We start from the raw sequence: 13,272 nt of genomic DNA, 5'->3' as shown, positions 1-13,272 counted from the left end.
AGGCAGCGGAAGAGGCAGACGAAGGAGAGGCCCGCCTCTGCAAACTTGCAAAAATAAAAAAAGAAGTAAAGGTAAGCTAGTTGTCTTCGTTACGTACGGACAGACGGGCGGATCCCAAGGGTATCGAATGAATGATACGCCGTGGAAGAAGCAAAAAAAAAAAAAAGAGACGAAAAAGCAAAGAAAAGGAAAAAAAAGGCGCCAGAGAGGAAGAAGCAGAAGAGCAGCAGCAGCAGCAGCAGCAGAAGAGACAGGCAAGGGAACTAAAACAGAGACGAGGAAGAATCATAATAATAATAGATCGCAGAGAGGCAGCGGCAGCAGCAGAACCACCTCCTCCAACCCCCTGACCAGCAACTGATAGACACTGGCAGCAGCACCAGCACCAGCATCAACACCAGCAACGAGAGATAGACTGATAGACAAGAGAGTAAGAGAGAGAGAGACGACCAAACGAGATACAGAGAAAGAGGAAAAAGAAGCAAAAGAAGCGCCTAAAAGCAAAGCAAGTAATGCGATTCTCCACCAGTTGAGACTTACTTGAACTTCACCTTGCTTGCTTGCTTGCTTCTTCCACTCCCTCTTCTTCTTCTTCTTCTTCTTCTTCTTCTTCTTCTTCTTCTTCTTCTTTTCTCCTGCTATCTAGTCTCCTCCTCTTCCTCTTTATTCCTCTCCCCCCTCTGCTTTGATTCCGTTTTCCTTCTTCTCGTCTTTTTGTTGCTTGCTTCAATCAAGTCCTTGCATGGGTTGTGCTGCTGCGGCTGTTCTATTTACGAGTCCATGACCCTGTCTGTGCAGTCCTGCTTGCGTTGCTTGCTTCTGCTCTAAGAGTCGGTTTGCCTTCTCTTCTCCCTCTCTGTCCTCGTCTTCGTCTGCTCTGTCTTCCTATGCATATACATCGTCTCCCGGTGGCCTCGCTGACTCGTGTATAGATCCCGTTGGGCGTTGAGATATCCCATCTCACGCATCCACAACCACCACCACCACCATTGAAAGGAAGGAGATATATACAACAAAAAGGAGCGCCCCGGAGAAGACGAAGAAGAGTGACTTCTACGACGTTACGAGTTCACGTTAACGACTATTTACTGTCTGCCTGTCCATTTTGCTTAGATCTGTTTGCTTTGCGTTCTTTCGGGTTTGCCCATACAGCTGCAGCATAGCTTCTTTGATATCAACCTCAAAACACACACACACACCACCCGCAGCCGCACGAAGAATAGAAGGTTGAAGTGAAGAGAGTGCGAGGGAAGAAAAGGCCAATTGACAGTCGATTCCCCTGGCTAACTGCCATTACTACTCGTCTTTACCCGAACGTCCCCTTCAGTCTGAAAAGCTGGAGCTGCCGTCGATTTCCCAGGTTCACACCCGGAGCGCCGTGGATCTTCCCTGGTATAACCATCACGCCAGCGAGAGGCCGCTCTTCTCAGGCGACAAGCTGCCAGCGCTCTCCTTTGCCCCGGCCGTCTCGTCCGCCTCATCTCCATCTTCGTCCCCGTCGACCGCTGTCTCCTCCCAGCAGGACTCGGCCGTTAGCCTCTCGAGCTACTCCCAGGCCAGCTGCGAGGCCAAGAGCCCTCCCTCCATCTCTGCTGCAGACGGCGTGGGCGTCAGCGTCGGTGTAGGTGTCGGAGCAGGCGTTGGTGTCGGAGTCGGAGTCGCTGCTGGAAGCATGAACCAGACACAGCCGTATATGGATGTGCAGTCGTCGCATTTGGCCTCCTCGCAGCCGTACACCTCGCAGGGAACGCCGACAGAGAACAGCATCTCGCACTATCCGCAGTACCAGCAGCCATCGTTGCTGCAGCCGGGGCCTACCGCATATGCCCCTTCACATAGCTACCCGCCACAGTACGGCTACTCGAATGGCATCACCTCGCCCCCCAGCAACCAGCCAGTACCCAACCCCTTGAACGGTCAGGGACCAACTCAGATCCTGCCTCTCCCTCGTAAGTCAAAAGCTTCTCCCATATTATATAAACGCCCTGTTGGCTTTTTTTTTTTTTTTTTTTTTTTTTTTTTGGAGGGGGGTGTAAACATTTGAACATCGGTTAATGGTTCCAGCATTAAACTCGACGGCCCCAAACTCTCACGGTTACGTACCAAACTCCGCGAGTCAGGTCCAACATTACTCGTCTCAGACTCCATACGACACTACGGGACAGATAGCGCCGCCAGGAGTGAAGCCTCGAGTCACCGCCACGCTGTGGGAAGATGAAGGCAGCCTCTGCTTCCAGGTTGAGGCCAAGGGCGTCTGTGTTGCTCGAAGAGAGGGTCAGTCCCCAGCTCTCCAATTGAAACAGGCTAATCTAACTTTTTAATAGACAACCATATGATCAACGGTACAAAACTGTTAAACGTTGCTGGAATGACCAGAGGCAGGAGAGACGGCATTCTCAAGAGTGAAAAGATTCGACATGTTGTGAAGATAGGCCCCATGCATCTGAAGGGTGTCTGGTACGTTGAATGGTTACTGTTCTTATTCACAAGTACCCGGAATTAACATCCCCGTAGGATACCGTTTGAGCGTGCTCTTGACTTTGCCAATAAGGAGAAGATTACCGATCAGCTCTATCCGCTCTTCGTTCACGCCATTGGAAGTCTACTCTACCACCCAGTGAACGAAAACCGCGCCAATGCTATCGTTACAGCTTCGGATCGACGACGGATCGAGAGCAGCCAGCCATTGGGGCGCCCTGGACCCGGAGGACACCCTCCACCACTTCATCATCACCATTCGATGCAAAATCCAACAACTACGCATATGTCTCAGCCATCTTCACTCGCTACAATGCCGCATCCCATGCCTGGCCGTCCTCCGCTAGACCGCGCTCACACTTTTCCCACACCTCCCACCAGCGCCTCTAGTCTCGTAGGCATGCCCAATCAACCCGGATCGTACGAGTGGAACGGTCAGAATATGTCCAACGGTGTTCAGAGCTCTCAGCCACTCCCACTAGAGTCTGGAATGAATGGCACTAGATCAATGCCAACCACCCCCGCCACGACTCCACCAGGTGCAAACATGTCTGCGATGCAAGCTTACCAGGGCCAGTCTGCCTACAGTGATTCCAAAGCATACTATTCCTCAGCCCCAGCTCCGCAGTCACACTACGCCTCTCAGCAACCTGTATCTCAACAGAGCATCTCCAGCCAGGGAAACGGCCAGGTAAACGGATCGAACGGGGCTAACACCACTGAACCAGAGTCCACGGAGCAGCACCAAGGCACTGACGGCGAGTATATCAACGATTCAAATGGTAATTACAACTCCAATCGTGCTTCATACCCTGCCTACCCGTCCACCCAGGCCGTTGGGTCCATGCCCAACGAACATACGCCTCTCCCTTCTGAGATGGCCGCTCCTCCGCCTCACCAGAACGGAGCCGACAAGCGTTCCTCGGGACCCTGGCCGTCAACATATACCCCTCGATCAGGCGCCCCCAGCAGTGTCTACAGCGTAATGAGCGACACCCGCAACTCACCCGCCAACAATTCCGGCACTGCTACTTACCCAGATGCCTACTCCGCCTCGACTAGCACACCAAGCTACTCTTCATCCATGAACGGATCAAGCAAACGTTCCCGTGACGAAGACGATGTAGAAGAGATTCCTCGCTCCGACAGCCGCGGTGAAGGTTCTGTGTACGAGCACAAGCGTCGGAAAACGCTCATTGACTCTGCCTCCGGTCCGATTGTACCGGCTTCCATCAGCTTACAGAGTGTACAATCTGGCAACTTTCCAAGGCGGATCTGACAACCAAATATCCCTTTGCCAACAAATGCCCTCTGGCCGAGATGAAAAGTTAACGAATTGATGTGTCCTTGACTCGACAATGGATATAAAAAGCCCATATATAAATGTGAACTAACAAAAACAACGACAACGACAACGACAACACCCGTATCAACAATCAGCCCAACTTCACCCACTGTCCTTAAAAAGAACTAACCAATTGACATGACATGCCAACGACACGACACGACACGACTCCTCCGCGCCTTAAACGAATAACGAGCAAAATATCCCCCAAAAAACTTATAAATCAGCCCGCCCCGCGAGGCCAAAAAAATACAGAAAAAGACCCAAAATGCTGCGTTTGAAAACTTATATTCCTTTACCTTAACGACCGATTAACGAAAGCGAGTGTTTACCGCCCTGTCCATCCATGCAAATGTCCGCTGCATGCTTTTTTCCCTTTTAAGCAAATGTTGTTTTTCTCGTCAGCGCCATCGTCATCGTCAGTCAGCGAATACATCGAGTTCGTTCCAACTTTTCAGCCCGTCGACCAGTCCATCCTTTTTTTTATGGCAAAAGCGCCTGCTCTTCCTTACTCTCGGTACCCCAAGGAAATGTGCATATCCTCTTCGAACAATCCTGTTTCAAAGAATGGGAGGCATTTTTTGCTTTCCCAGTCGAATATCTCTTTTCATATCTTTTGCTGTTATCTTTGCTTCTTCTCTTCTTGCATCAGGAGTTTTTGTGATTCTTTTGATTTATCTTCTTCTACAATCGGCCATTGCAATTGTTTTCGTCTTAGGAGCGGAATACCCGACCCCTCCTACCTACCTACCTGCTTCACTCGAACCACGCCCACTCCCCGGCCCAAGCAGGGGGGCCTTTTACACTCCTGCTCTAGCAAACGTGTTACATGTGTTTTTATAAGACCCTTGAACCTGATATCCCTCCCAATTACACATCGAAATCTACTTTCCTATTCGCCTGTTCCCCACTTCCCTTCCTTCCGTGGGTTCGGAGTAATTATCTGCGTCATGTTTTACGTTGCTGGTACCTAAAGCTGAATGATTTACATGTGGTTTGATGTGTTTGACGTGACTCCCCCAAGCTAGCTGACAGCAATGGCTTTTTATTTTTATTTCCATTCACTTCTCTACAGTTCCCTTTTATACAATTCGCTGATTTGATTGATTTTTTTTTTTTTTTTTACTCGATTCCTTTGTTGCTTTTCTCTGTGCTTATTTCCCGATTACTTGCTTTATCTCTGTCTGATCGTTTGTGTCTTTGCCACATCTTTGAAATCTCCCCCAAAAAACTTTCTCCTTCTGTTGATTTTCGTTTCGTTTCTAATGACCCTGATATGACACGAATTTCCTACTTTTGCTCCTGTCCTTCTCTAGTCGGTACATTTTGGAAACTACGAGTATGACCCTAGGGATCGATCCAACAAGGGTAGCAGTAGCCAGATTATCTTATTCTTTAAATCTTAATTTCGTACTCTCTTATCCTTTCATCTCTATCCATATATCATCGTTCATCATTCATCGTCGTCGTTGAATAACACTTCGGCTTATGTAAGAAACTTCGAAGGAGGCTCATATCACGTGAGCTGCAAGTGATCCTTGCTTCCCGTGGCGCTAAGCTTTTTTCGGACAATAAACAACTCGCAGTCTTCGACTCGATATCAAAAAGGACCAGAAGAGGCCGGGGGGGGTTAAGAGGAGAAGTCCTTGCAAAAAAGCTCATTACATCAACAACTTGCATGCAGTATGCCCAACAAGGATACCAAACAAACCCCCTCCCTACGCCAAATACTCACAACGCCATCCAACGCCGCACTCGAAACGTTCGACGCCTGGAACACCGTCTCAACAGGCCACCAACGCGCAGAAGTGAAGCAATCCAATTCCTCCGGCTGGACCCAGGTACGCAGCCAGAAACTATCTGCTCAATATGGCCGTAATCCCAAAGCCTTCCATGGTGAGTGGGCATGGCTCGACAAGCAAGGGCGGAAGAAACTCGGTCAACTGAATGCTGGGAACGGGGATATACGTCGTTTCATGAGCACGGGCAAAAGGAGGGCTGGGGATGAAGTCAATGGAAAGTCCGAAGTGACCAAGCGCTTGAAGTTGATGCAGGGACAGCAGCATGAACATAGCCATGAGCATGGACAAGTGGCTGGTGATGATCTGCCGGTAATGAGCTTGGAGCAAAGCAGGGGGGCGGTATGCTTCGATGAACGGTATGATCGTACGAGTAAGTTTTTTGAAACAGCCACAATGCACTGTTTCCCCGTGCCCTTCATTAAACAGCAAGGTGGGAACTAACTAACTAAAACTACACGGATGATTCAGGTATGAATTATTATAAGAGTTACAAAATTAATGATGATACCCATGCAAACAAGGATAAGCGTATATTCGCTAACCTGACGATATATATCAATGGTTCCACCATGCCACTGATATCAGACCATAAGTTGAAAAATATGCTGGTAGATCATGGAGCGAAAATATCAATTGGCCTTGCCAGGCGGAGTGTGACGCACGTCATCCTCGGTTATCCAAATGGGGCGGGTGAGGTCGAGAGTGGCGGTGCAGGTAAGGATTCCGGGAATTCGCAGCCCGGGGCCGGTGGAGGACTTGCAGCCGGGAAAATGCAGCAAGAGATAAGCCGTGTTAGCGGCATGGGGGTTAAATTCGTTGGGGTTGAGTGGCGAGTATTTCCTTTACTTGGCTTATTGCATTGTTTCGTGGATTAAGTATTCGCCTGCTGACGTTTATTTGATTATCAGGGTACTCGAGAGTATCAAGGCCGGCTGCAGGTTGCCCGAAGCGAAATTCGCTAACGTACATCTTGCATCGAAAAAGCAGAGAAGTGTACTAGATTTCATGATCAAATAGACTCGAAATTTATCTATGTACTATGTATGCATCGTTCTTTCTTTGGTTTTAGCAATTGGCCAATCCGTTCGATCGTTGCGTGGCCCGAACACATCGCCGCCCGAGAGACATTATCATCGTCATTATCATTAGTTATTCAGCCAGCCAGCCACCCACGCAGACAAGCAAGACAATAAACGCAACCCAAAAATGGTCGAAGTTGCAAATATCAATCAAGGTAGACAAAACTCAAGTCATCCCATCAACAATGGTAGCATGCAAACATGAATAACAAAAATGATTAACGGTGTTTTTTTTCTCTTCTCTTTTCCCCACTGGATTGTATGTGTCCAGGGAAAGATAAGACAGAGAGAGAGAGAGGCAAGCAAAGCAAAGCAAAGCAGAAGTAAAGCAAATGCATGCATTAAAAGGCCCAGATTGCTGATGTTCCTTAGCAAGGCAGGCAAAATATAAACAAGTAAGATGACAACAGCAGCAGCAACGGCAGAGGAAGAAAAAAAAAAAGAGAGAAGTAATAAATCCACAAATAACAAAGACCAGAGGCCGCGCCGAGCCGTGCATTGATGGCTTTCCCTATATACTCCGTATATTGTGCAAGGTAAATATGTGATAAACGAATGGGGCAAACTGTGCAGCAAGTTGGCCGTTGTCGAAAGAACAGCCAGTCATGAAAGTGTTGCGAGCGAGCAACAGTATATTAAAACAAGTTAACGCCGGTAAAGAAGACGCGGGTTGGTCTATCGATGCAACCAGAATCGAAAGGAATGCAATTTATTCTTCGTCAATGTGGTGGTGATAGTATTTTTCATTTCTTGCTCGGATTTTTGTCGTCCTTTTTGGCATCTTTGGAATCGCCACGGGAACTGTCATAGCTTTGTCTAACGTTCCCTCTTCGTTCCTTACGGCCTCTCCTAGCTTCCTCGGGGGATGAAGTCATTGCTGAATGCGGGAATGTTGAAGGATCAAACTTGGGGAATGAACATGTTGAATCTGATGGACCAATGTCTCGATGGTCTTGCTCGGATGTTCCAGTTAATGGACGGGTGAGTTCTTCGGTGTGCTGGGCGGACTGAGACTGGGATTGAGATGGCGAAGGAGTACTGGAAGATTCACCAGCCGAAGAAGACGAGGCGGAAAGGACATGGCGGAGGGACTCTGAGGAGTTTCCGTGAGAGTGTCGGGTGATCTTTTCTGGACGAGAAGGAGCTTTGGCCTGTGGTGAAGGGGACCGGGTCTTGCCCTTATCCCCCGAGGAGAGGCCGAGGGCTTCTTCCTCTGTAGTGGTAGGCTTGGAGCTACTGCTGGAGTGGGCGTGGTGGGATATAAAGTGAGGAAGATGTAAGTGTGGTGTCTTTGTAGGGGTTGTCAGGCGCTCTGCCGGCGGAGCGGACGAAGAGTTGCGTCGGAAGACGTTGAAGGAGAACTGTCGATGGGCTCTATGTGCAGGAGGCGTTGGAGGAGGACTGGTAGACTCTGCTTTTTCCTTGGAATCGCCGTTACCGTTGGCGTTGGAGCTGTCGTTGCTGCCGTCAAAGAGAGGTGCTTTCTCTTCCCTTCTTGACTTTTCGTTGATCACAGAGTCAATAGTCTCACTGCGTGGACGACGGATGGCCTTGTTGTACTGGAACGCCTGGAGCAGCTCATGACGAGTGAAAGGGTCAGATTCAGAGGGCCGCTCAGGCATCGACTTGGGAGAGTCGAGACGGCCGTCCTTTTCCATCGGCTGGGGAGATATGGTTCCACTAGGCCGCCAGTAGGGGTGTAAAGCAGTCGAAGCACGCTTGCGAATGCTGCCAATGAGAGAGCCGTCGAGACCTTCTCGAGGAGTCCTGACTTCGGGTTCAGAGTAGTCTGGGAAACGAGACATGCCCAGTGGAGGATGCTGGACCCTACGGCGGGGACTGGTAGCAGGTACACCGTTGACCAAAGTAGTCCGTCGTCTGCGCAGGCCGTCCCACTCGATGATTTCGTTTTCACCAACGGGCTCGAGCTCATCAAGTCTCTGGTCCATATGGAAGCGTCTGATTTCCTCTTGTTCCATCTTCTGACGGGGGGTCGAGATACGGCGGATGATGGCAGCGGTTCCTCTGATGGCATCGGCTTTGGGTTCCAGCTCTCCTTCTTCCTGCTCGGCAACCTCACGGACCTGGTCGAGATCACCCTTGAATACGGCGGCATCGGGGACATCCTTGGCTGATTTGGACAGCTGGAGGAGGACGACGCCAGTACAGATCTGGAGGAAGCCCATGACGACTGTGGTGATGCTGATAACGGTACCCTTGAAACCCTGGAACAGGACGGCCGATGTGACGATACAGGCACTGGTGAAGATGACGTAGTATGTAGGGGTAACCATGGCCGCATTGAAGAGATTAAGTGCTTTCTGCTTGACGTTAGCTGAAACAGCCATAATGAAAACGGTAGGTAGCGGGAAATGAAAGAATGTGTGAGGAGCGGGAAAGCAAGAGGGAGTGTCCGACATACGTTTAGATAGATGATCTCAGTGAGCAGTGTCGCAACAATGAAGACTAGGAGGACCCAGAGAAACCACTCCTTGAACTGGGGGGTGCCCATGATCTGAGCAATGATGGCTGCTCCGAGCCCCTGAGTAGCAACGACGCTGAGGCCGCCCGTCAAACTGCAGATGGTCAGATAGACGAACATGCTCTTCTTGCCGTACCGGGGACCTGCCCAGATGGCCAGAAAGGCAGAGACGACTATGATGACGCCGGCAAAGGAGAGAAAGCCAGGTGTGATAACGTAGTGCCGCATGTCCTGAATGTTGGCCACGGACGACTGCGTAGGAGCGTTCATGGCGATGATAACCGAGCCGATAATGCAATTGACGCAGCCAACTTTGCCCACGAAACTGAGCCGCTCCTTGAGGAAGATTGCAGACAGGATAGTAGTCACGACGACGGACAGGGCGCCCAGGGGAGTGACGAGGATGGCATCGACGAAGGCGTAGGCGACGAAGTTGCAGAGTTCTCCGAGGATCATCAGCGTCATGCCCGCCCACCAGTAGAAGTTCTTGAGGTATCCGTAGCCCTCGCCGGCCTCCTCATTGTACTTGACGTTCGCCTTGAGCAGGCCGACCTTCTTCAGCACGAAGGAGATGCCGATGAAGAGGCCGGAGCAGACGGCGAGGGTGATGCCCACGGCCTTGAACGCTGGCGGGCGCGAGCTGGGTGAGCCCAGGGGGCTGCCGCCGGAGCGAGCGGCCAGGACGGCCTCATCGAACATGCTCCGTGGTGTCAACGTGAGTCTGATATCTGTGGTGAGTCCGTCCGGCTGTCTTTCTGGGCCGTCTGTCGGTGTCTACTCTGGCGTTGTTATGGCGATGTTGTTTATGTTGACGTTTAGCCGCCAAAGGAATCGAGGTGTGGCTGGTCGGTGGTCGGGGCCAGAGGTACCAGACGGGGAGTACCAGCAGCCAGGGACCAGGGACCAGAGACCAGAGAAGCCGGAGGAGACGACGGTCGAGAGGCGATGCTGCTGCCGTCAGGTCAGTCGCAGCGGTTCAGAGATCCAGTCGACGGTCAGTCGTCCGTCCGAGAAGCAGACGGAGAGTTGAGGGCGAGGAGGTCGAGGTTGAATAGCGAGAGAGAGAGAGAGAAAACTGAGTGATTGACGGCCAGGGGGGTGGAAGGGGGCGAAAAGTGGAGAGCGAGGGCGAAGTGGCTGGTTTAGCGGGTTAGTTAAAGCCAGTTAAAGCCAGTTAAAGGCTAGTTAAGGACTTGGTCGACGGTTAGTTAAAGGTTAGTTAAAGAGGCCTGGAGTTAGTTAAAGAGTTAGCTGGCGGCTTTTAAGTAAAGAGGAGAGTCAGGGGCTTACTAAGGCTTGCTTGGGCGCAGATGACGTCGACGCCACGCAGAAAAAGGCGCAGGCAGGGACGAAGCAGGCAGACAGACAGACAGCGAGATGGACAGGGAGAAGCAGAGTAAGATAGACTGTAAGACGGAGCAGATGAAGATGGTACGGAGTAGATGGTGAGAAGAGATCTCGTATTATAAGTAGCACAAGACAGGTTTGACCTGCAGGACCAAGAGACGGACCCGATGCCAGCCAACGAAGACGGCACGAACTCAAGGAAGACAAGGAAGAGCAGGCGAGCCAATGACTAGCAGTAGAAGTTGACATAGAAGAAGTCGTAGAAGAAGTACGGAGTAGAAGTAGAAGGAATAGTAGTAGTGGTAGTGGCAGGAGTTTGATAGAGAGACATGGCTGACAAGATATTATTAGATATAGATATAGACATGACAACATGACAGGCATAGACAGACATGTACCAAGGAGATGCATAGCTCGTTACCTTTTTTGCCTTTTTTGCTTTTCTTTAACTAGAGTTGTAGGTAGGCTTCCGCGTGCGGTTGACCGGTGGCGGACCATCGTCTGGGTACGGTAGCTTGTACTTCCGCGGCGGGCCCACGATAGAGACTGGCCTGTCTGGGTTGCGCGGCGGCAACGAGGGCATCGACACTGCGCCCATGGTGACGTCCTCGCTGCTGACAGGATACGGGATGGGTGTCTTGGGTGGTAAAGGCGGTGGTGGTCCTGTCGGCGGTGGTCCTGCAGGGCCTGAGTGAGCGTCCAGACTGCTCGCTCGGGTCGAGTCGATGGACGACGAGGGCTGATGTTGACTGTGGCTATCCTGACTGCGTCGCGCTGGCGAGATAGGGAGCACCTCTGAGCTGCGGCGGCCGGCAGACGCAGGGACAGGCTCTGGTAGGTCTCGTCCGTCATCGTTACCGGGCAGGACGGCGAACTTGTCGTCGTACGAACTGAAGCTGATGGCCGTCGAGCTCTGTGACGTACCTGGCCGATGATGACTCTGGTTCTGGCTCTGGATTGGAGTCCGGTTCTGCTGGAGATGCTCTTCGGCCGGCAGCTCGACGGCAGGCAGCTCGAAGACGTTCTCGTCGACAGCTTCTTCTCTATACTTCAGTGGTGGGATTGGGGGCACCGGCTGGTTCTTACGCTCCTCCAGGGCCTCGTTTGTTGCTGCCAACGGTACCCCCGACCTCCCTTCTAACCTCTTGTGCATTCGGTCGACTCGAGCCAGCCTCACAGCGGCATCGTAGTTCATCCGTTGCACCTCATTCTTCGCCAGGTACATGCGTGTGTTTGTGCTGATTTCCGCCAGCCGGCTCCATTCGTTCATCCCAAACTCGCCCACGCCAACCTCGACGTTGAACCGGTAGTACACCTCTCGGGGCACGTTGCGTTTGACCAGATGGTCCTTCACCATAAACTGGTGCGTCGCCTCACAGCCCTCGATCTTCGCTATCAGCCGTCGTCGTGCCTCTGCAAAGTTGCCTAGCGAATCCCGGAAGACATCCTCCCACCACTCGTGCGGCGGTGATGTCGCGCCCTGCGGCCGTTTGCCTGTCCCAATACTAATAAACGCCCCAACCTCTCGCCCGGGCCACTCGTTTACTACGGCTTCGTCCAGTATCTGCGGGCTGGGGTTGTATTTGCCGGCCCCTTCGTCCAGGAAGATGTGTTGGCCGATTTGGATGGGCTTGAAGGCCAGTCCCGTGGCAGCAGTCGCACGTCCAGCCTGCCAGATCGTGCAGTTGAACTCCGGCGGTGGTTCTCGCCGTGAGTCATAGGACCGTAGGAGTATTGATGTCCCGGTCTTTGGTGTCCCCTTATACACAGCCGTTACAGCGCTGCAGAAAGTTAGCTATGCAATATACCGATTGTAAACATCAAGGAATACCTACGTCTTGGTGCGGTTCTCCCGGTTGTCGTAGAGCTTCGCATTTGGATCCCCCCATACCTGGCCCCCGCCCACCGTCAGCGTCTGGCTGGTCACCGGTGACGTAGGCACAGACGTATTCGTCGTACTGACACTCGACCGGCTCAACCGTCGCTGCAGTGTCGCCGTTGACGCACTCCGCATAAAGGGATTTGCACTCGTCGCCGTTGTCCCGTCGTTCCCCTCTTCTTCATCCACTGTATGATCCCGCACACACTGCTTTATCGCATCCTCCAGTTTCGACGCCTTGAACAGCGTCGTCCGGTACGGTATACCGGCTATTGTCTTGTCTGTCTCAAACACCCGCCGGGTCATCCGGATATACACCTCTTTGCAGGTTTCGATGTCCATGCGCAGCCGGCCCAGCATTAAGGCAATCAGTCCGCCGGTGCCCGTACCGGCTATCAGGTCGAAATGTTCGCATGGTTTGGGAATCTGGTCGCGGCGGGGGGCCTTTCCTTCGCATTCAACGTAGGTCCGGTACATCAACTCTTGCAATATGATAAGCATAGAATATCCTCTCACTCCACCGCCATCTACCTCCCGTTAGCCTATATATTCCCTATATCCCTTTATGAAGCTGAAAATAAAAATGAAAGCTTACCCAGTGAGAGTATTCGTAAAGGAGGTCCTTTGGTGGTGTCCTTCCGACGCAGGCCAGCGGAGGACTCCATGGCTACTGGTCGCCGGCGCAAATAGCACGGCGCGCTCTCCTGACCGTCTGTCTCAACCAGCAGTCAGCAAGAGGAATGCGCACTGCCTTTTAGAACGTCTCCCTTCGGCCTTTGGGGTGTGATAAAAAATATATATATATTAAATGTGGATTTCGCCGCTGCCTTGCTTGTCTCAGTCTTGGGATCCCTCGGAAG

The 13,272-nt window shown here is 51.7% G+C and overlaps 5 protein-coding genes across 5 annotated transcripts; 2 read left to right on the top strand and 3 right to left on the bottom strand.

Annotated features, from left to right (window-relative positions):
- Nucleotides 1-89: 89 nt before the first annotated feature.
- ARB_07704 (uncharacterized protein) lies at nucleotides 90-990 on the bottom strand (the record flags this gene model as incomplete). Its single annotated transcript, XM_003013938.1, has 4 exons — nucleotides 90-263; nucleotides 334-642; nucleotides 775-885; nucleotides 979-990. 4 exons carry the CDS (start codon nucleotides 988-990, stop codon nucleotides 90-92), a joined length of 606 nt encoding a protein of 201 aa, XP_003013984.1.
- A 682-nt stretch (nucleotides 991-1,672) lies between these two features.
- On the top strand, nucleotides 1,673-3,757 carry ARB_07703 (uncharacterized protein; the record flags this gene model as incomplete). The annotated part of the gene is made up of 4 exons (XM_003013937.1): nucleotides 1,673-1,949; nucleotides 2,065-2,274; nucleotides 2,325-2,457; nucleotides 2,515-3,757. 4 exons carry the CDS (start codon nucleotides 1,673-1,675, stop codon nucleotides 3,755-3,757), a joined length of 1,863 nt encoding a protein of 620 aa, XP_003013983.1.
- Nucleotides 3,758-5,508: 1,751 nt separating this feature from the next.
- ARB_07702 (uncharacterized protein) lies at nucleotides 5,509-6,500 on the top strand (the record flags this gene model as incomplete). Its single annotated transcript, XM_003013936.1, has 2 exons — nucleotides 5,509-5,995; nucleotides 6,094-6,500. The coding sequence occupies 2 exons, from the start codon at nucleotides 5,509-5,511 to the stop codon at nucleotides 6,498-6,500; spliced, it is 894 nt and encodes a 297-aa protein (XP_003013982.1).
- A 947-nt stretch (nucleotides 6,501-7,447) lies between these two features.
- Nucleotides 7,448-9,885, bottom strand: ARB_07701 (uncharacterized protein; the record flags this gene model as incomplete). Its single annotated transcript, XM_003013935.1, has 2 exons — nucleotides 7,448-9,025; nucleotides 9,127-9,885. The coding sequence occupies 2 exons, from the start codon at nucleotides 9,883-9,885 to the stop codon at nucleotides 7,448-7,450; spliced, it is 2,337 nt and encodes a 778-aa protein (XP_003013981.1).
- A 1,093-nt stretch (nucleotides 9,886-10,978) lies between these two features.
- On the bottom strand, nucleotides 10,979-12,913 carry ARB_07700 (uncharacterized protein; the record flags this gene model as incomplete). The annotated part of the gene is made up of 2 exons (XM_003013934.1): nucleotides 10,979-12,314; nucleotides 12,369-12,913. 2 exons carry the CDS (start codon nucleotides 12,911-12,913, stop codon nucleotides 10,979-10,981), a joined length of 1,881 nt encoding a protein of 626 aa, XP_003013980.1.
- Between the last annotated feature and the right edge of the window lie 359 nt (nucleotides 12,914-13,272).

Source organism: Trichophyton benhamiae (genome assembly GCF_000151125.1).
Source record: "Trichophyton benhamiae CBS 112371 chromosome Unknown Abenha-G-c-312d04.f1, whole genome shotgun sequence".
NCBI classification, from domain to species: Eukaryota; Fungi; Ascomycota; class Eurotiomycetes; order Onygenales; family Arthrodermataceae; genus Trichophyton; species Trichophyton benhamiae.
The sequence above is the reverse complement of the archived record's forward strand: the minus strand, read 5'-3'. Positions and strand labels throughout refer to the sequence as shown.